Source organism: Erythrolamprus reginae, chromosome 11, assembly GCF_031021105.1.
Source record: "Erythrolamprus reginae isolate rEryReg1 chromosome 11, rEryReg1.hap1, whole genome shotgun sequence".
NCBI lineage: Eukaryota > Metazoa > Chordata > Lepidosauria > Squamata > Dipsadidae > Erythrolamprus > Erythrolamprus reginae.
In genome coordinates this window covers 34,925,456-34,948,953 of record NC_091960.1, presented here as the reverse complement: position 1 = coordinate 34,948,953, position 23,498 = coordinate 34,925,456, and the positions used below count along the sequence as shown (strand labels likewise).

The window sequence follows — 23,498 nt, the reverse complement described above, 5'->3', positions numbered from 1 at the left end:
GGATGAACCTTAACTTGGGTGGAGAACTGTAGTAAAAGTTTGTATCGGGTTTACTACAGTTTGTAACCAACATGGCTCTGTCAATAAATTGGAACTTGGGAGAAGTCCAAAGTTTGGACTCTAATCTATTTCTCGGATGTTATTTCCAATGCTTATAAGGGAGGGGGGTGTCAAACTATTTTCCAGAGCACCTGAAGGCAAGGCAACAACCAATGGATGGAAACTACTCAAGAAGAGAACCAACTTAGAAATAAGGAGAGGTTTCCTGACAATTGCAGCATTAATCAGCAGAACGGCTTCCCTGCAGAAATTGGGGTTGCTTCAACAGACTGGGCATCCATTTGTCTGAAACGGTGTAGGGTTTCTTGCTGGAGCAGGGGGTCAGACTAGAAGATCTCTAAGGTCCCTTCCAACTGTGTTATGCTATCATTCTATCCTCGGTCACCTCACCGAAAATTGTGCAATGTTATCTCATTTAGTTGACTATTGCCGTACTGTCAAATGCACAACTTTAAGAAGAAAGAAAGAAAAACATCTTGTTCTACCACAGAGCAGTATAAGCTCCCCAGGGTGTTTTGTACAGGTGTAAAAATACATACCGGTATATCCATTCCATTTGACTTTTAATTCCCCCTTCCCCTTTGCTTTGTTATGTCGTTCCAGCTCTATGAAGATCAAAAGATTCTTCACTGACATTTATTTCTTTAGAAAAAGGTATCACGCCCAGCAACTGTTTCGCAAGAGACCATTATCTGTAGACAATTATTTTTCTCCCAGCCTCCTACATTTCTCTACAACCTTGTTTTACTCTTTCCCCCTTGTCGCTGTACACATGATGCCAAAACCGAGCAGGACCGAAAAAGATCTTCCTTCTAGAAAAATAATTGAGGTAGCAATGATCCCGCCCGATCGGGTCAGCTGTCGTTTCCACCTGCATCTATTTTAATTCTCTAGATGTGCAGCCAGGTGTCATACGCTTTATTTTTCTTACGTTGGCTCCGTCTATGCCAAGATCTCGCTCCATGTTAATAAGTCCACATTTTCTCATCTTATATAAGAGGTTTTATAACAGCACTGGGTTTTAGCAATTAGGCAGTGTAAACTCAGGCCGTGCTAAAAGGGTAAAACTAAAACAAATTTAAAAGAGAATAAATAGTAGATATAATCTCTCAGAAATAGGAATCCAACAGAAATCAACAGTTTGAGGAGGTTTACTCAGCACCAGCATAGGGAATAGAATTTACAAAAAGGGCAAAATAATTGAGTTTGACACCCCTGCTGCAAGTGGTTCCAAAGATTAGAATTTCACCAGCTCTTCGCTGATTCTTTTTGCTGGATCAGTTTTTTTGGGAAGAGAATATTTGGGAATTGTAGCTCTGCAAAAACAAACATCTCAAGCCTTTTTTGGCACTTCCTGAAATTTCAGTTCCCCCAATTCCTTGGAGATGTCTGAGTAGCTTAAATGTATTGCGTACAGATGCCCATAACCTTGGAATGGCAAAAAATAAAATAAAAATTAAAAAAAGAATTGCACAATTGTCCAGGATTGATTGGCACATGTCTTTGTCCTCCCACAGGCTCTCGCTTGTAGTTTCCCAGCGAAACTGGATGAACGGCTGCAAGAATTGAAGTTTGTGGTTAATAATTTAACATGAAAGGACGAGACTGGCACGCAGGGTTACTCTGGCTGGACCAGTCTGTCAAGCCAAAATAGGAACAAGAAAGGGTGCTTTCAGCATTCCAGCTAGGTCTGAAATCAGCTTCAAAGAGTATCAGCATTTTCAAGCATTTAAATTAAATACAGTGATACCTTGTCTTACAAACTTAATTGGTTCTGGGATGAGGTTCGTAAGGTGAAAAGTTTGTAAGACGAAACAATGTTTCCCATAGGAATCAATGGAAAAGCGATTAATGCGCGCAAGCCCAAAATTCACCCCTTTTGCCAGCCAAAGCGCACGTTTTTGCGCTGCTGGGATTCCCCTGAGGCTCCCCTCCATGGGAAACCCCACCTCCGGACTTCCGTGTTTTTGTGATGCTGCAGGGGAATCCCAGCAGGGGAATCCCAGCATTGCAAAAATGAGCACTTCGCTGGCAACGGAAGTCCGAAGGTGGGGTTTCCCAGCGAAGGGAGCATAAGTGAAATCGCAGCATTGCAAAAACACCGAAGTCCTCGAAACCCCACCTCCTGACCTCTGTGTTTTTGCAATGCTGCAATTTCACTGAGGCTCCCCTCGCTGTGAAACCCCACCTCCAGACTTCTGTTGCCAGCGAAGCACTCATTTTTGTGCTGCTGGGATTCCCCTGCAGCATCACAAAAACACGGAAGTCCAGAGGTGGGGTTTCCCATGGAGGGGAGCCTCAGGGGAATCCCAGCAGCACATAAATGGGTGCTTCACTGGCAACGGAAGTCCGGAGGCGGGGCATCCCAGTGGCGGCAGTGGGTTTGTAAGGTGAAAATAGTTTGTAAGAAGAGGCAAAAAAATCTTAAACCCCGGGTTTGTATCTCAAAAAGTTTCTATGACGAGGTGTTTGTAAGACGAGGTAGCACTGTACTTCAATGGCCACCCTAAGCCAGCAATGTGAAGGTTTTTTTTAAATAACTGGTTGAAAAGGGCTGCTCATCTTTTGTATTTAAAAGTGAACTTGGTGGCCAAAACCCATCAGAAATTCTGTGCAAATCTATATGTGGTGGTTGTGCCCCAAAGCAAAAAAATTACTGGAAAAAGATTCACGATTGGTTACTACAGAAAGACAAATAGAATACACTCCGGAATTCTTTATATCAGGAATCATAGGAAAACAACAACCGAGGGATGTACAATGTCTATCATTACATATCATCATGGCAACAAGAATCGCTTATGCCCAATATTGGAAAGACGACATTGATTGATAAAATATACAGGTGTGCAGAAATGGACAAATTGACAGTGGAATTAAAAGGACAAAATGAATCGGATTATTATAAGGAGCTGCTGATACAGTTCTACAGAGGAATCATTGAGTCTGTCATCTGCACCTCTATAACTGTCTGGTTTGGTGCTGCAACCCAACAGGACCGACACAGACTTCAGAGGAGAATCAGAACTGCAGAAAAAACAATTGCTGCCAACCTGCCTTCCATTGAGGACCTGTAGACTGCATGAGTCAAAAAGAGGACGGTGAAAATATTTACTGACCCCTCACATCCTGGACACAAATTGTTTCAACTCCTACCCTCAAAACGTCGCTACAGAGCACTGCACACCAAGACAACTAGACACAAGAACAGTTTTTCCCCAAACGCCATCACTCTACTAAACAAATAATTCCCTCAACACTGTCAGACTTTCTACTAAATCTGCACTTCTATTCTACTAGTTTTTCTCATCATTCCTTTCACCCATTTCCTCCCATGTTGACTGTACGACTGTAACTTGTTGCTTATATCCTAAGATTTTTATTAATGTTGCTTCTTCATTGCTTATTTGACCCCTATGACAATCATTAAGTGTCGCACCATATGATTCTTGACCAATGTATATTTTATTTTATGTACACTGAGAGCATATGCACCAAGACAAATTCCTTGTGTGTCCAATCACACTTGGCCAATAAAAATTCTATTCTATTCTATAAAGTTTGGATTAAATGGTACAACTGGGTTAAAAAGAAGAGAAAGACTGTGAGACGATATGGAAGATGACCAAGAAATGGGGCAATGAAAATATAAGTATTGCAAATAGAATAGAATAGAATAGAATAGAATAGAATTTTATTGGCCAAGTGTGATTGGTCACACAAGGAATTTGTCTTGGCGCATATGCTCTCAGCGTACATAAAATAAAAGATACATTTGTCAAGAATCAGGTGATACGACACTTAATGATTGTCATAGGGGTCAAATAAGCAATGAAGAAGCAATATTAATAAAAATCTTAGGATATAAGCAACAAGTTATGTAACAAATAGGTATGTAAATAACAATGTATGAGATTTGGATGTAGATCTGTGTAAAAATGACATGACGTTTGAAGACAAAAAAACAATAAAAAAAATTAAATTACCAAAAAAAGAAAAGAAAGTCTTTGCATACCTATGGAACAGGTTGAAAGATTTTGGCAGGAAGCACTTTCTGTTATTCATTAGGAGAAAGAATGCCATGTTCGTCTATGGCGATATTTCTCAATCGTAGCAGATTTCGAAGGGGTGGACTCCAGTTCCCATCATTCCCTAGCCAATATGCTGGCTAGGGAATTCTGGCAGTTGGAGTCTACCCATCTGGAAGCTGCCAAGAATTGAGAAATATTGGTTTACGGTACCAACAAAAATCCAAAGAAGTCCGGGAGCACTTTTTCCAGCTCAAAAAATGTATTAAAAGGACAAGTTCCATCTCCTTCTCTTCTCTTCTAACAAAGCTTACATAGCAGCGTTACAACACCAATAACAGTTCAAAAAGTATGTTGGTTCACCTCTTTTAATACCAGAATGGGAGATCATCAAAAAATTCCTGGGCTGTCGAATTGATTGGAAAGTTGGGGAGGGGGAGAACCCAGAAAAGAAACCAGTTTTATTCTGTTGCCAGGAATAACCGTACAGTCTTGCTTCCAAAATCACTTGATGTCAAATTCAAATTGAACATGTTTTTTTTAATCTTTTAACCCATGTTGGTTTATTAAAGACAATTGCTATATCGTTTTTTTAACAGCAGAGGTCCTCCCCTCCCCATAGCTTAGTAAAATGGAGCTAAACTGCATTCTAACGTTAGGCTACAACAGAAATCTCAGCCATAAAAGCACCAGAAATTCCAAGTATTAAAAGCATTTACATAGCCATTCTAAGCAACAGGCCGTTTACTAGAGAGTGAGGACCGATTATGCTAATGTGCTGCCGTTTGCTACACCTAAAATTTGCCTTCCTTAATTGAGCACATGCTTGCTAATAACCTAATAATTAAGCAAATTTTGATGGAGGGTGTCGCAAGGAAGGGCTCCGAGCATTAAAAGAAACTAGAGGGGAAAGAGAGACTTGTTTCGTGCAATGGTTGCGCAATGCTTTGCCACCTATGGCTCTGTAGGCGTCGCATTAGAGAAATGTTTATCAGGAGCTAACTGTGAACAAAAGTGACTGTATCCCAGTCAAGCAGGTCAGGTTCAAAGCTAAATTTCCACGTTGGAGAACAGCCAAGTTTAGAGCTTGCAGTAGCATAAAATAGAGTAGTTTTAGTTTTTTGGTTAGTACTAAGATATCTCCGGGACCGCCTTCTGCTGCACGAATCCCAGTGACCACTTAGGTCCCACAGAGTTGGCCTTCTCCGGGTCCCGTCAACTAAACAATGTCGTTTGGCGGGACCCAGGGGAAGAGCCTTCTCTGTGGCGGCCCCAGCCCTCTAGAACCAACTCCCCCCAGAGATTAGAATAGCCCCCACCCTTCTTGCCTTTCGTAAGCTTCTTAAAACCCACCTCTGCCGTCAGGCATGGGGGAACTGAGATATTCTTTCCCCCTAGGCTTCTACAATTTATGTATGGTATGTTTGTATGTATGATTGGTTTTAAAATAAGGGTTTTTGGCTGTTTTAGTATTGGATTGTTGCATGTTGTTTTTACCACTGTTGTTAGCCGCACCGAGTCTACGGAGAGGGGCGGCATACAAATCCAATAAATAAATAATAAATCAATCAATAAATAAGTTGGTTGATGGGACAATTATGCCTGGATCCCCAAATCGAATCCAAGTGAGACTTGCTAACCATGGTTTAATAAATAAACTACACTTTTTGCCATTGGCAAATGCATTAAGCCATAAACTATGATCGACAAACCACTATAGCTGCTTAGCTCATTTAATAGCCACACACAAAATATGAACTTTCAGCTGAGCATGATTAGAGTATCCAAAGCTCCGTAAGTGAGATCACTTTTTTATTATTTAGATTTGTATGCCGCCCCGAGTCTGCGGAGAGGGGCGGCATACAAATCTAAATTTAAAAAAAATAAAAATATAAAAAAATTGGAGATACTAGCAAAAAATATGCTTGCCTTTTTTTTCCCTCCCCCCAACAAGCTGAAAAATTAATGGGCATTTATACAAATTCCAATCAGAGGAAAGCCAATTCCTGAATTCACATGATACAATAAGTTATAATTCGAATTCTTTAATTTTATCCTAGTGTGTTGGTGAACTCAACTAGTTTATTCAATTAGTCATAGAAAATCAAACCATTAATGCAATGGGTGAATCTAATCAATGAAGCCATTATAAGCGTGTTCGCTGTCTAACGTACAAAGACTCTGGGCTAACATTCTTTAAAACTGCCTTTCCCAACTTGGTGATCTCAGTTTGATTGAAACTATTCTCATATTATTATTATTATTATTAGTAGTAGTAGTATTAGTATTATTATTATTATTATTATTATTTATTGGATTTGTATGCCACCCCTCTCCGCAGACTCGGGGCGGCTAACAACAGTGGTAAAACAACATGAACAACCCAATTAATAAAAACAACTAAAAAACCCTTATTATAAAAAACCAAACATACACACAAACATACCATGCATAACTTGTAATAGCCTAGGGGGAAAGGATAACTTAACTCCCCCATGCCTGGCGACAAAGGTGGGTCTTAAGTAATTTGCGAAAGACAAGGAGGGTGGGGGCCGTTCTAATCTCTGGGGGGAGTTGGTTCCAGAGGGCCGGGGCCGCCACAGAGAAGGCTCTTCCCCTGGGGCCCGCCAAACGACATTGTTTAGTCGACGGGACTCGGAGAAGGCCAACTCTGTGGGGCCTTATTGGCCGCTGGGATTCGTGCGGTAGAAGGCGGTTCCAGATGTATTATGGCCCAATGCCATGTAGGGCTTTAAAGGTCATTACCAACACTTTGAATTGTGACCGGAAACCGATCGGTAGCCAGTGCAGGCCACGGAGTGTTACAGAAACATATCCAGCCCTTGTTGGTCAATCCATCTGAAAAGAGGCAACTGGAAAGAAATAGCTTGAACCTTCTTAATGTAACTAAAAGAGAAATTCTGGTTGATATCTGGGTGATTGCTCAGCAAGACTATTGAGGCTGCCTTAAAACACACACACACACACTACAGCTAAAATTCTCATTATGTTTGTCCATTTGACCTTTTGTAACCTCCAAAATTAGCCCAAACAGTGGATTATGCCACAATAATTTCTGAATCAAGGTACCTAACACCTGCTAAAGAATGCATTAAAAAAACCCAGGACGCTTTACTCCTATGGAATCAAAACTTCCATAATATTCAGACTAGCTTTATTCACAAAACTGTGGCTGCTGTAGCCATGTGATTGTGATTTCCAATGGTTCCTGCCAGTTTCCCATCAAACAATGTCAATGGGGAAACCAGCGGGAAGTCAGAAGTCACTTCTCCTTTTTTGCTCATCAGTTTCAGCTATAATCATGTTTTGTTGTGGCTTGACGTAAAGCACAAAGCTGAACCAGGGAGAATATGCTGATTTGTCTGGATAAACTGGAATTCCGGCATGGTCAGCTGTACGTAGCATTAAGCCGAGGGGCAAAGAAATGAAAACGTTAAGATATTCTTGAAAAAAACGGCAGATCAACCAGGAAAAAAAGAGTAGTAGATCCTTGGAACAAACTTCCAGCAGACGTGGTTGGTAAATCCACAGTAACTGAATTGAAACATGCCTGGGATAAATATATATCCATCTTAACATAAAATGCAGGCAATAGTATAAGGGCAGACTAGATGGACCATGAGGTCTTTTTCTGCCGTCAGTCTTCTATGTTTCCATGTTTCTATGAATGCCACTTTCAAACGTGTCCTTCATTAAATGAAGATTTATTTATTTTATTTATTTATTATTTAGATTTGTATGCCGCCCCTCTCCTCCAGACTATACAGATTGAGTTCATGAAGTCTTTCCTGATACGTTTTATGCTTAAGACCTTCCACCATTCTTGTAGCCCGTCTTTGGACCCATTCAATATTGTCAATATCTTTTTGTAGGTGAGGTCTCCAGAACTGAACACAGTATTATTCCAAATGTGGTCTCACCAGCGCTCTATATAAGGGGATCACAATCTCCGTCTTCCTGCTTGTTATACCTCTAGCTATGCAGCCAAGCATCCTATTTGCTTTTCCTACCGCCCAACCACACTGCTCACCCATTTTGAGGCTGTCAGAAATCACTACCTCTAAATCCTTCTCTTCTGAAGTTTTTGCTAACACAGAACTGCCAATGCAATACTCAGATTGAGAATTCCTTTTCCCCAAGTGCATTATTTTACATTTGGAAACATTAAACTGCAGTTTCCATTGCTTTGACCATTTATCTAGTAAAGCTAAATCATTTACCATATTACAGACCCCTCCAGGAATATCAACCCTATTGCACACTTTAGAGTCATCGGCCAATAGGCAAACCTTCCCTACCAAACCTTCCCCTATGTCACTCACAAACATAATAAAAAGAAGGTAGGAGTAAACTAGGTAATAATTCTTTCTCCTGTTGTTGGGAGATATTACATCTTTTGGGGTTTAGCTTGTTGCGCAAGGCAGTTTAATCTTTAAGAACAAAGAAACTGGAAATACAACCCATTGTCTCCACAACCCAAGAATCTTTAACAATGAAAGTGTCACATCTCCTAAGATCTGTATTCAGTCATGAAATATAGCGTTTGCTCTATGAGAGTTTCTAGTTCTTTAAAACTAGAGAGACTTATACTTGAATTGTAAGTTATGATGTATATGTCCTAGACTTACATGTACACAAAGCCAAGTACAGTGATACCTTGTCTTACAAACTTAATTGGTTCTGGGACGAGGTTCTTAAGGTGAAAAGTTTGAAAGATGAAACAATGTTTTCCATAGGAATCAATGGAAAAGCGATTAATGTGTGCAAGCCCAAAACTCACCCCTTTTGCCAGCCGAAGCGCCCATTTTTGTGCTGCTGGGATTCCCCTGAGGCTCCCCTCCATGGGAAACCCCATCTCTGGACTTCTGTGTTTTTGCGATGCTGCCGGGGAATCCCAGCAGGGGAATCCCAGCATCGCAAAAACGAGTGCTTTGCTGGCAATGGAAGTCTGAAGGTGGGGCATCCCAGCAGCATCACAAAACACAGAAGTCCGGAGGTGGGGTTTCCCATGGAGGGGAGCCTCAGGGGAATCCCAGCAGTGCAAAAACGGGTGCTTCGCTGGCAACGGAAGTCCGGAGGTGGGGCATCCCAGCGGCGGTGGTGGGTTTGTAAGGTGAAAATAGTTTGTAAGAAGAGGCAAAAAAATCTTAAACCCCGGGTTTGTATCTCGAAAAGTTTGTATGACGAGGTGTTTGTAAGACGAGGTATCACTGTACATGGGTGTTGGATCAGTGCAAAGTTGCAAATTACATATAAACATGCGACATTTTTGTTCCTATGTAGAATCTTGCAGCTGATCTGTAAAGGCTCTACCTGAATAATCATGTATTTATTGATTTATGTATTCTTGGCCACCCCAATCCTGAAGAAGAGTTCTTTGGGTTTCTAAAAGCAAACTCAAAGTTAAGCAACCAGCCAATTTGCAATTATCACAAGAAGCCACATTAAAACGCCTTTGCAGGATGTTTTGAGGAGTGGCAGAATTCAAAGATGGGGAACCACAGATACAAGTGCCACTGTTTCGTTAGCTTCGAAGCTCCTGTGCCTTAATCAGTTATCTAAATCAGTGTTTCTCAACCTTGGGAACTTTAAGTGTGGATTTCAATGTTCTGGTTGAAGAATTCTGGGAGTTGGAGTCTTAAAACATCTTAAAACTTCCTAAGGATGAGGAATATTGATCTGGACATTAACCTCAGTGTTTATAACCCAATGTTTTTCCCCATGCCCTGAGTCTGATGGGTCTAAGAAGGAGATAACTTCTGAGGACCCTGTCCTTTGCAGTCTTCCCCAGACAGCAGTAGTGAAATCAAACTGTCCACTTAGGGAGCAACACTGTGCAGTCAGGCGGTAGGAAAAGCAGGTCGGATGCTTGGCTGCATAGCTAGAGGTATAACAAGCAGGAAGAGGGAGATTGTGATCACGCTCTATAGAGCGCTGGTGAGACCACATTTGGAATAATACTGTGTTCAGTTCTGGAGACCTCACCTACAAAAAGATATTGACAAAATTGAATGGGTCCAAAGACGGGCTACAAAAATGGTGGAAGGTCTTAAGCATAAAACGTATCAGGAAAGACTTCATGAACTCCATCTGTAGAGTCTGGAGGACAGAAGGGAAAGGGGGGACATGATCAAAACATTGAAATACGTTAAAGAGTTAAATAAGGTTCAGGAGAGAAGTGTTTTTTTAATAGGAAGGTGAACACAAGAACAAGGGGGCACAATCTGAGGTTAGTTGGGGGAAAGATTAGAAGTAACGTGAGAAAATATTATTTGACTGAAAGAGTATGCTTGGAACAAACTTCCAGCAGACATGGTTGGTAAATCCACAGTAACTGAATTTAAACATGCCTGGGAAAAACATATATCCATCTTAAAATACAGGAAATAATAATGATAATGATAATGATGAAGATGATGATGATGAAAATAATAATAATAATAATAATAATAATAATAATAATAATAATAATAATATATTAGATTCTTCAGAGAGGGGCGGCATACAAATCTAATAAGTAAGTAAGTAAATAAATAAATACATACACACACACACACACAATAAATAAATAAATAAATAAATAAATAAATAAATAAATAAATAAATAAATAAATAAATAAATAAATAAATAAATAAATAAATAAATAAATAAATAAATAAATAAATAAATAAATAAATAAATAAATAAATAAATGCCACCCCTCTCCGAGGACTAGTATAGTATAACGGCAGACTAGGTGGACCAGAAGGTCTTTCTCTGCCGTCAATCTTCTATGTTTCTTCTATGTAACACTGATTGACAATAAATTTCACATGTTGTCAGCACATTCAACTTTGTGCAGAACAAAGGATCGAATGAGAATATTTCATCCATTCCAATCTAGGATGTGTTCTTTGAGTGTTCCCTTTATTTATTTATTTTTTTCTTTTGAGCAGTGTAATTAGATTAAGGCTAACTCGTTTGAAGTTCAAATAGATTGTATGAACAGGGCTCCGACCCTCTTAAGAGATGTATTCAGTGACCACTTCGCCATTTCTTGTAATATTGTAAATACTTCTGTTAAAGCTTGTGGTTTCCACCCTCAGACTGCAAATACTATTCTCTTGTGTTTCAAGAGTTCCCCTTTTTGGCTACTTAGCTCTCACATCTTGAAAAGCGATGTAGCAACTCGTCTACCCCACCTCACTAACTGGAGGAAGGGAACCCAGCTAACGCAGAGAGCAGGCAAAGCAAATGTACACTTAATTTTCCACCCACAAACACCAGCACTTAAAGCAAAATACGTTTTGCCTACGGAAGCTGTTCGTAATAAAATAAATAAGCAAAAGCACCCTTCCTCAATCAAGCACTCACCCAAAGCAAAGGTCCAGGCACACAAGTGAAGTAAAACGAGCAGCTTCCCCATGGTGACTCTCTCCTTCCCAACCTGTCCTAGCTCAGAGCTCACCTTCCCTTTTAAACGGAGGCAGCCGGGCGAGTAAGCAACCTCCTCTCTTCTCCAACAGGGTGGAGTTTCAGTTTGGATTTCAAAAGTGTGGGAGTTGTTTGGGGCAGGAGGAGAGAGGTGGTTGGCCAAACAAGGGTGTGAAAAGAAGGAAAGACGATTGTAAGAGTCTTCCCAGAATTTAGGGGGAAGCGACCTATTCTTGCATTGGCTTAGATTCACATCCTTTGTTTATTTATTTTTATTTATTTCTTTATTTTGTCAAACAATGATAGAGTGGTAATTTGTACAAATAAAACATTAGATAAGTAGATAGGCCTAGAAAGCCTAGAACTACGGCGCCTAAAACACGATTTGAGTATTGCCCACAAGATCATATGCTGCAACGTCCTACCGGTCAATGACTACTTCAGCTTCAACCGCAACAACACAAGAGCACGCAACAGATTCAAACTTAATACGAACCGCTCCAAACTTGACTGTAAAATTGCTTCTACTTGCAAACTTTTCTACTTAAGAACCTGGTCATGGAGCGAATTAAGTTCTTAAGTAGAGGTACCACTGTATTTGTATTTATATGTTTTTAAAACTGTTCAAAAAAACTATTAAAAAGAAGCAAAAGAAATTGACTTCTGACTAAGTTGCAGTAGAATAAGGCATTAACATCACATCACAAATTTTGGGGGGGGGTTTTCCCCATAATAATATGAACGAGCCATTTCTATAAAGATCTACCAATCCAATCAATAAAACCCAAGATCAAAGTTTCATAGAACCATAGAAACATAGAAAATTGAGGGCAGAAAAAGACCTCATGGTCCATCTAATCTGCCCTTATACTATTTCCTGTATTTTATCTTAGGATGGATCTATGTTTATTCCAGGCATGTTTAAGTTATTGAAGCATGGAACTCATTACCGGACTCAATTGTGTCAACCCCTAACCCCCAACATTTCTCCCTTAGACTCTCCACAATTGACCTCTCCAGGTTCCTAAGAGGCCAGTAAGGGGCGTACATAAGTGCACTGGTGTGCCTTTCATCCCCTGTCCAATTGTCTTTCCTTTCTTTCACCTATCTTACATATTCTCCTTTCATATATCCTCTCCTCTAAGTTCACTTTCACCCTCATATATATTACCACATGTCTATTTTTCTTCCTATGTATTTGTGTATTGGACAAATGAATAAATAAAATAAATAAAGTAATGATAAAAAGTAACAAAAGAAGACAATAGGACAGGGACGGTAGGCACAGTGGTGCGCTTATCTACGCCCCTTACAGACCTCAAAGTTGAGATGAATCCTTCTGTTGCCTTTTAAACTTTGTGGCCAGGGGGACCTTCTGAAACTTGAGGACAAGGAGTAATGGTTTCTCCTTCCTTGGATAAGATCAGGCAGAGGCTGGGAAGCCATTTCATAAAAGATGCTGTAATTTTGATACCTATACTAACTATCGATACAATGTCCTAAAGAACTTATAATTTTATGTCAATGTTCCAAAGTCACTTAATCATGGACAACTGGACCATGTTTTAACCCCCAAATCCCATTATTGTCAACCACAACCAAGCAGCTCCGATCCAGAGGTTCCTTATTTATTTATTTATTTGTTTGTTTGTTTGTTTGTATTTGTTTGTTTGTTTGATTGATTGATTGATTGATTGCAATTATATGTCACTCACTCTGAAACGGACTCTGAGCGGCTAACAACGATTATAAACACAAGTAAAAAACAGTAAAAACATCACTAAAATCACATATATCATAAAAAACCATACATACTAACAATCAGTCTTAATCCCAGACTTGCCGGAAAAGCCAGGTTTTAACAGCTTTTCGGAAAACCGGTAAGGAGGAGATAATGCGAATCTCTGGGGGCAGTTGATGCCATAGGGTTGGAGCCACCACAGAGAAGGCTCTTCCCCGAGGTCTCGCCAGCCGACATTGTTTATAATCAGTGTATTGCAGTCAACCTTTATAGTTGACTGCAATACACTGACCTATAAACTCATCAAACTAGCCAATTCCGCATCATTCTAGGCCAAAATTAGTTTGTGATTCAGACAAGCAAAACCTCTTTGTAGGTTCACACATCATAATAAACCAAAATGGGATTTGCTTGGGGACTTTGCGGGCTCTGGGAGCACACCCATTGTGGTTTAATCATACATTTAAATAGTAATTGTGCTGGACGAAACCTGTATGCAGTAACATCCAAATCTTCCAGAAACTTCCCTAAACTAATGTTTGGGAGAAAAGCAGATATAAAAACCTGAGAAGCTTGTTGAGCTGGGCATCCTCACGCAAGCCATTAATTTCAATTGCCCTGTAGGAATAAATCAAAAAAAGGGAAATAAGACACCACCCCAAACTGGTTTCATTTGCAATTTATTTTCCCTGCTGTATGCAAGACCGTTAACACCAATTGCCTTGCAGGGAGGAGGCAAGGTATTAGCTTGTTTTTAAAGTAGTATATTTTATTATATTTTGATTTAATATTGTTTCTATTGCTTGTACCGCAGTTCCGAGAGGTTGCTTCTGCGAGGCAAAGGTATGAATAATGGAAACAATTTCTCCACACTATTAGTTCTGAGCTTGCTCAATAATCTGAAATCTGATTTTAAAAACAAGATGTTGTATTCATTTGGGGGGGGGGAGCAATACAGACGAACATCAGAGCCAACTGTTTGCCTGCCAACTTTAGAATTGCATCTTTTAAAATTATTTTGATGTGTCCATTTTAGTGAATGGTATTTACAAAATAGAAAAAACTTTCAGCTGCTGGGGAAAAGAAAAAAACGAAAAAAAACCCACAATGCCCTTTAAGGTTTTTTTTCTGCAAATTGAGCTGAGCTGCTAAAAGTTAAACTGGACTTTGCATGTTTTTCATCAGCGGGCAAGTTGTCTGTCTGTCTGTCTGTCTGTCTATCTGTCTGTCTGTCTGTCTGTCTGTCTATCTCTCTCCCTATCTATCTATCTATCTATCTATCTATCTATCTATCTATCTATCTATCTATCTATCTATCTATCTATCTACCTACCTACCTACCTACCTACCTACCATTATTTATCATCCATCCATCCATCCATCCATCCATCCATCCATCCATCCATCAATGTTAAGAACCCTTCATGTGGGAAAATACTTTTAATTTGAATTCTCTTTAAAAACCATATATAGTTGAAACCTTGAAGATTGGATACGAGAGGAAATCAGAAGGAACTAAGTGTTAAATTCAGACTTGGAGCCAAATAATAATAGAAACATAGAAACATAGAAGACTGACGGCAGAAAAAGACCTCATGGCCCATCTAGTCTGCCCTTATACTATTTCCTGTGTTTTATCTTAGGATGGATATATGTTTATCCCAGGCATGTTTAAATTCAGTTACTGTGCATTTACCAACCACGTCTGCTGGAAGTTTGTTCCAAGGATCTACTACTCTTTCAGTGAAATAATATTTCCTCACGTTGCTTTTGATCTTTCCCCCAACTAACTTCAGATTGTGTCCCCTTGTTCTTGTGTTCACTTTCCTATTAAAAACACTTCCCTCCTGAACCTTATTTAACCCTTTATCATATTTAAATGTTTCGATCATGTCCCCACTTTTCCTTCTGTCCTCCAGACTATACAGTAATAATAATAATAATAATAATAATAATAATAATAATAATAATAATAATAATATTTGTATGCCGCCCCTCTCCGAAGACTCAGAGCTTTAACGTTGATATATTGAGGGATATTTCTGAATAATGGAACTATCATATCGAGTAAATATTTCAAACCATAAAGGCTTCCGCTATCACTTAAAAGAAGATATGGCAGAGGAACAAGCTCTACCAGACAAGACTGAGACTGATTAGAAAGTAGATTTTAAAATGACAAGTTCTATCTCTATCTCATCTTGCTTGTACAAATTCTCAAAATATTCTTTAGTTTTTCTTCATTGTTTTGTAGGCTTCCTGCCTCAACTTAGCTAGTCTTCTAAGTCCAAATACTACACAGGGAGGAAATCCTATACCATTCCCGACAGCTTGAAAGCCTCCAGTGAAAACTAATAAGATCTCAAGTGGTGTTCCAGGAAGTCTCCTGGACAAATTCTTAGTGACATCCCAGTTCTTAATTATCAGAAAGACGTGTCTACAGTATTAATGGATCGTGACTTCCTAAATAGCACCTTCTGCTCATGTTATAGTAGGAAAAGAGGAGAGCAGCAGAAACTGAAACACATTTCTCAAAATAGCTAAGTGCGTAATTTGAAAATGTGGTCACAGGACATTAAAAGCCACAGTGGGCGAGAAGAAGAAAATGCACCAGTTTTTAAAAAAATATAGCTTTCATTGATATTTTTAACGAGACCGTTCAAAAATACAAATATTAGAAAAGGGGCAAAGGAAGGAAGAATTATGAATAAAGAGAAAAATATTATAAAGCAGCAACTTCTGAGCTTTTTTGACTAGTTATAAATTTATTATTTATTTATTTATTAATCAGATTTGTATGCTGCCCCTCTACGCAGACTCGGGGCGGCTCACAGCAATAATAATACAATGTAAACAAATCTAATATTTAAGTTAATTTAAAACCCCAATTTAAAAACCAATCATACATACTAGCATAGCATGCATAAATTTTATAAGCCTAGGGGGAGGGAAAGTATTAATTCCCCCATGCCTGATGACAGAGGTGGGTTTTAAGGAGCTTACGAAAGGCTAGGAGGGTGGGGGCAACTCTGATATCTGGGGGGAGTTGGTTCCAAAGGGTCGGGGCCACCACAGAGAAGGCTCTTCCCCTGGGTCCCGCCAAACAACATTGTTTAGTTGACGGGATCCGGAGAAGGCCAACTCTGTGGGACCTAACTGGTCGCTGGGATTCGTGCGGCAGAAGGCGGTCCCGGAGATATTCTGGTCCGATGCCATGAAGGGCTTTATAGGTCATAACCAACACTTTGAATTGTGACCGGAAACTGATCGGCAACCAATGCAGACTGCAGAGTGTTGGTGTTGGTGTTGCATTAATATTTAACCTTTTCTTGTTAAGGTAACATCGTAATTTCTTTCTTTCCATAAGCTATCCTTCCTACTTTTCAAACTATCAAATTAGAATATAATAGAATTATTTATTTATTGGCCAAGTGGAATTTGTCTTGGTGTATATGCTCCCAGTATACATAAAAGAAAAAGATACATTTGTCAAGAATCATGTGGTACAACAATTAATGATTGTCATCGGGGTCAAATAAGCAATGAAGAAACAATCAATATTAATAAAAATCTTAAGAATGCAAGCAACAAGTTATAGACATACAGTCCTAAGTGGGAGGAAAAGGATGATAGGAAGGATGAGAAAAAACTAATATTAGTAGTGCATACAATAGTCTGACAGTGTTGAGGGAATTATAGTATTTGTTTAGCAGAGTGATGGCGTTCGGGAAAAAACTGTTCTTGTGCCTCGTTGTCTTGGTGTGCGGGCTCTGTAGCGACGTTTTGAGGGTAGGAATTCAAACAGTTTGTGTCCAGGATGTGAGGGGTCAGTCAATATTTTCACCATCCTCTTTTTGACTCGTGCAGTATACAGGTCCTCAATGGAAGGCAGGTTGGCAGCAATTGTGTTTTGGAATGGTCAGCCCCCTTCCAGAGGGACATCATTTTGCAAGCGCACCTTCCTTGTGATAGGGTGGAACTTGCATGGTGAAATTAGAAGAGCCGGGGTGGCGCAGCAGGTAGAGTGCTATACTGCAGGCCACTGAAGCTGACTGTAGATCTGTAGGTCAGCGGTTCAAATCTCATCACCAACTCAAGGTTGACTCAGCCTTCCATCCTTCCGAGGTGGGTAAAATGAGAACCCGGATTGTGGGGGCAATAGGCTATATAATAGGCAATACCCTAACCCTAACCCTAACCCCCACTTAGTTAAAGACCTTGGTATACTAGTAACAAAAGATTTAAGTGCCAAAGCCCACTGCAACAATATAGCCAAGAAGGCTTCAAGAGTTGTAAACCTAATCCTATGTAGCTTCTGCTCTGGCAATCTCACACTCCTTACCAGAGCTTACAAAACTTTCACCAGACCCATCCTCGAATACAGCTCATCTGTTTGGAACCCATATCGCATCTCAGACATTAACACCCTTGAAAATATCCAAAGATACTTCACCAGAAGAGCCCTTCACTCCTCCACTCGAAATAGAATACCCTATGAGACTAGATTTTCAATCCTGGGCCTAGAAAGTTTAGAACTAAGACGCCTTAAACAAGATCTAAGTATTGCCCACAAGATCATATGCTGCAACGTCCTGCCTGTCGGCGACTACTTCAGCTTCAACCACAACAACACAAGAGCACACAACAGATTTAAACTTAATATTAACCGCTCCAAACCTGACTGTAAAAAATATGACTTCAGTAACCGAGTTGTCGAAGCGTGGAACTCATTACCGGACTCCATAGTCCCATCCCCAAACCCCCAACACTTTACCCTTAGATTATCTACAGTTGACCTATCCAGATTCCTAAGAGGTCAGTAAGGGGCGAGTACAAGTGCACTAGAGTGCCTTCCGTCCCCTGTCCTATTGCTCTCGTATATCTCCTATACCTTTCTTCTATTCCTATATCTCTTCTTCTATTCTTTCATTGATATGTTCTATTACTATATCTTCTTTTCTATTATTTCATAGATATATTTTACTATGAGTATCTCCTCTATAACCTTCGTCATGTATTTTACTATGTGTATATAGATATATACCCACTAAAACCCTCATTGTGTATTGGACAAAATAAATAAATAAATAAATAAAAATAAATAAATAAATAGGCTGGCTCTGTTAAAAAGTGCTGTTTCTAACATGTTGTAAACCTCCCTGAGTCTAAGGAGAAGGGCGGCATAAAAATTGAATAAATAAAATAATAATAAATAAATCACTGTGCGTACGTAGATACAATGGAAGCACATTTTGTTCATTGCTCGCCAACAAAAAAAACAAACAGCCCAGGTGGGTTTTTTTTGTCTACCAGAAATAGCTAATTTCTGGCTGAGAGCAAACCAGCTATAGCTAGTCTTTTTTTATTTTTTAAGTGGTTGCTTTTGTCGCATGGAATAATTAGCCACCCCCAACACCCGATTGTTTTGTAGCCCCCCACTTGGTTTTTTTTTTAATGTTCTAGGAATCTAATTATGTCAAATGACTTCCCAGGTTGTCGTATGGATGCTTAAAAATATCAACGCTCCATGCAAGCAACGTATCCGAGAGGAAGAAATGTAATTAGAAATTTCAGCACATCGCGTCTCTTGTGATCTTGCATTAATGACAACTCTGAGAAAATTAACAGCTTTCATAGCAATGTCAGTGCTGAGCCCACCTGGGTGGACAGCTGAAAGTGAATCTTAATACCGCACAGGATTCTCCCTAATTTACAAAAAGTAAATCTCTTAGCATGTTCATACAGCATGCTAAAACATAGAAACATAGAAGAGTAACGGCAGAAAAAGACCTCATGGTCCATCTAGTCTGCCCTTATACTATTTCCTGTATTTTATCTTAGGATGGATATATGTTTATCCCTGGCATGTTTAAATTCAGTTACTGTGGATTTACCAACCACGTCTGCTGGTAGTTTGTTCCAAGGATCTACTACTCTTTCAGTAAAATAATATTTTGTCACGTTGCTTTTGATCTTTCCCCCAACTAACTTCAGATTGTGTCCCCTTGTTCTTGTGTTCACTTTCCTATTAAAAACACTTCCCTCCTGAACCTTATTTAACCCTTTAACATATTTAAATGTTTTGATCATGTCCCCACTTTTCCTTCTGTCCTCCAGACTATACAGATTGAGTTCATGAAGTCTTTCCTGATACGTTTTATGCTTAAGACCTTCCACCATTCTTGTAGCCCGTCTTTGTACCCGTTCAATTTTGTCAATATCTTTTTGTAGGTGAGGTCTCCAGAACTGAACACAGTATTCAAAATGTGGTCTCACCAGCATTCTATATAGCGGGATCACAATCTCCCTCTTCCTGCTTGTTATACCTCTAGCTATGCAGCCAAGCATCCTACTTGCTTTTCCTACTGCCCGACCACACTGCTCACCCATTTTGAGACTGTCAGAAATCACTACCCCTAAATCCTTCTCTTCTGAAGTTTTTGCTAACACGGAACTGCCAATGCAATGCTCAGATTGAGGATTCCTTTTCCCCAAGTGTATTATTTTACATTTGGAAACATTAAACTGCAGTTTCCATTGCTTTGACCATTTATCTAGTAAAGCTAAATCATTTACCATATTACAGACCCCTCCATGAATATCAACCCTATTGCACACTTTAGAGTCATCGGCAAATAGGCAAACCTTCCCTACCAAACCTTCCCCTATGTCACTCACCTAAATGGTGAAAACCAAACATGTCAAAAGATCTTGTATTTTGCTTTCCAGGATGATTAATAGACTGGAATGTACTGGGCCGTATGTGTCTCTCTTACCCCTGGAATTGTATGGCTAAAATTCAGCAACCAAATGACTGATTTGGAGGCAAGAAAACTTTTGTTGTTTTTAATAAGTGTGGCAATGTAAAGGAGAAGAGCCTAGGATGTAAGCAAATTTCTTTTTATTTTTTAATTTTTAAAAAAGGTTTTAAAATGACAGGCTACAAGTGGCATGAAAAAAATATGTTACCATAAACATTCCAAAGAAACTAGCTGATGTTTTAAGAATTAAAAGGGATATACAAATAATTAGAGAGTGACCTGGGTAGTTTTCCTGTACAAAAGTCTTGCTACAGCTTTGAAGAATTTAGTGAAATGGGACACAGAAAAGACAAAAAGAAATCAAGTTCTAGGACATTATTTAAAGTAACTAAAGATTCAAGATTGCTAGAAGTAAGAGGACAAAATATAAAGTTGGTTTATTTGATCAAGGCCACAATAGAAATATTATTCCATCTTGCAACTCATAATTGATTTTTGCTGCTCAGAACTGAACAGAAATGTTTTAATGATTTGTTTATAGTTAAGAGACATTGATTGCATCTTGTTTTAGTTTATATTTGTTTTTTTAAAATTATCTTTAATAAAATTATTGTTAAAAAGGATTGCTATGATAGGGCTCAACCACAAACTCCTCACTCACCAGCTGTTTATGAGAATGTGATCTATGTGTTTGAAGGATTCCATATCTCCAGGCTTCCATTCCCTAACAGAGGGTCTTTAAAAGAACTGCAAGGAATATAGCGTTGAACCTTGATATGAGCAGACACTTATTTTTGGATAGGCTTAAAAACGATGAGATAACATCTGCTGCAGTAACAGAGCAGGTGCAGTGCGGGTCATAATATTAGAAAACTGTTCAGGATTTTTGACATTTTTCAGTTCCAGAAGCTGAGAAAAGGTGGACAGATGAGTTAGAACGAGATACGTTACTGAAGCCAAGTTAGAGACAACTGTCAAAAATTAGCTAAAAGCTGTTTGGGGAAATTGCTGCTTAAGAACAGTGTAAGGAAAACTCCTGTTACAGTGGCAGGTTTCAAAAAAAATTACTGCCTGTTTATTTATTTATTTGTTTTGTCAAGTACATATTGGTGGTATACAAAGATATAATAATATTCATACACTGGGCATGGCAGGGGAAGGATACTGCAAAATCCCCATTTCACGGGGTCCACGGAGAGGGGCGGCATACAAACAAACAAACAAACAAACAAACAAACAAATATCCTCCTGATCAGCTGGGACTCAGGAGGCAGAGAATAGATGGGGGACATGGGCAGTCAGAGGTGGTATTTACCAGTTCTCCAGACCATTGATTTTCAACCTTTTTTGAGCCGCGGCACATTTTTTACATTTACGAAACCCTGGGGCACATTGAGCAAGGGGGGGGGGGGGCGGCTAAAAAAAGTTTGGACAAAAAAATCCTCTCTCTCTCTCTTCCTCCCCTTCACTCTATTTCTTTCTCCCTCCCTCTTTCTCTCCCTTCCTTCCTCTTTCTTTCTCTCTCTCTCCATCCCTTTCTTTCTCTTCCTTCCTTCCTCTCTTTTTTGCTCTCTTTCTCCCTCCCTCCCTCTATGTCTTTCTCTCTCTCCTTTCCTCCCTCTCTTTCTCTCTCTCTCTCTCTTTCTCTCTTTCTTTCTCTTGTTTTCTCTCTCTCTCTTGTTCTCTTTCTAGCTCTCTCGCGCTCTTTCTCTCTTGCTTTCTTTCTCTCTCTCTCTTGCTTTCTTTCTCTCTTTTTTTCTCTCTCTTGCTTTTTTTCTCTCTGAGCTTCGCGGCACACCTGACCATGTCTCGCGGCACACTAGTGTGCCCCGGCACACTGGTTGAAAAACACTGCTCCAGACTACTCAAAATGTTCTCCAGAACTGCTTAGAACCTGTTGGAAACCCATCTCTGTCCTGTAATCTATGCAATAGTTCAGTTTACATTGATATTTCTCAACCTGGGCAGCTTTAGTAGCAATAATATTTAGAATATGTATACAGCTTCACTGTGCTTTAAAGCTCTTAAGCAATTTATGAAGTCAATTTATTGCTCCCCCAACAATCTGGGTCTTCATTTTACCGACCTCAGAAGGAAGGAAGGCTGAGTCAACCTGGAGCCTACTGAGATTCGATCTGCCAAACTGCTGGCAAGCCGGTGACCAGCAGAAGACGCTTGCAGTACTGCACTCTAACCATCGCACCACCGAGGCTCTTAAAATGTGTGGACTTTAATTCCCGGGATGCCCCAGCCAGCATGATCACTGAGGAATTCTGGGAATTGAAGTCCACACATTTTCAAGATGCCCAGGTTGAGAAACAGTGGTCTACAGCTTTCGATCAATTTACCTGCTTCGGAAGAAGACAGGACCAGACGAAGCTTCTTGTATCCAGGGCATCCACAAGGATGGTGCTTGAGTATCAACAACCACAAGGTGGCAGGTGTAACGTCATAGTTGAAATGCTATTCCTGGCTGGGAGAATTCTAGGAGTTCAAGTCCACCCATCTTTAAAGATGCCAAAGTTGGGAATCACTGCACACGCTCACTAGATTAGCCACTCTGAGTCTCCGGAGAGGGGAGGCATACAAATCTAATAAATAATAATAATAATAATAATAATAATAATAATAATAATAATAATAATACTCTGTAAAGAAACAGATGAAACAATCGATCACATACTCAGCTGCTGCAAAAAGATCGCACAGACTGACTACAAGCATAGACATGATGCTGTGGCACAGATGATCCACTGGAACTTGTGCCGGAACTACCATCTACCACTGGCAAAGAACAAAGATCATAAGCCCGAAAAAGTGGTCGAAAATGAGCAAGCAAAACTACTGTGGGACTTCCGACTTCAGACGGACCAAATTCTGAAGCATAACACACCAGACATTGTGATCGTGGAGAAAAAGGAAGTATGGATCATCGACATCGCAATCCCAGGAGACAGCAGAATTGAGGAGAAGCAGCTAGAGAAATTAATGAAATACGAAGATCTAAAAATCGAGCTGCAACGACTCTGGCATAAGCCAGTGAAAGTGGTCCCAGTGGTACTTGGCACGCTGGGCGCAGTACCAAAGGATCTCAGCGGACATTTGAAAACCATTGCAATTGACAAAATCTCCACCTGTCAATTGCAAAAGGCCGCTTTACTGAGATCGGCAAACATAATTCGCCGCTACATCACGGAGTCCTTGGTGCTTGGGAAGCGCCCGACTGGGGATGAAGTATGAAATCCAGCATAGTGATCTCGTTTGCTGTGTTGTACTGACATAATAATAATAATAATAATAATAATAATAATAATAATAATAATAATAATAATTTCTACCACCACCCTGCCACAGAACTAAATGTTAAAGAAAAAACACAGCTCCACAATAGAGTTATGTTTTACTTGGTTTATTGAGTAATCTACAATGGGCTGGACTCTTAGAGGAAGAAATAGAAAAATACAGAGGAGGGA

The 23,498-nt window shown here is 39.7% G+C and overlaps 1 protein-coding gene across 2 annotated transcripts in view; it reads right to left on the bottom strand.

Annotated features, from left to right (window-relative positions):
* Nucleotides 1-22,471, bottom strand: part of LOC139173971 (digestive cysteine proteinase 2-like) — a 59,356-nt gene extending 36,885 nt beyond the window's left edge. The window contains exons 1-2 of one of the 2 annotated variants that reach the window (XM_070763947.1): nucleotides 22,374-22,471; nucleotides 13,829-13,882 (exon numbers count right to left, since the gene is read on the bottom strand). In XM_070763947.1, coding sequence (XP_070620048.1) covers nucleotides 13,829-13,868 — 40 coding nt within the window. In that variant the 5' untranslated portion in view covers nucleotides 13,869-13,882; nucleotides 22,374-22,471. Of the gene's footprint in view, nucleotides 1-11,463; nucleotides 11,614-13,828; nucleotides 13,883-22,373 lie in introns of those variants that run through there. The other variant, XM_070763946.1, reaches the window with a different exon arrangement.
* Between the last annotated feature and the right edge of the window lie 1,027 nt (nucleotides 22,472-23,498).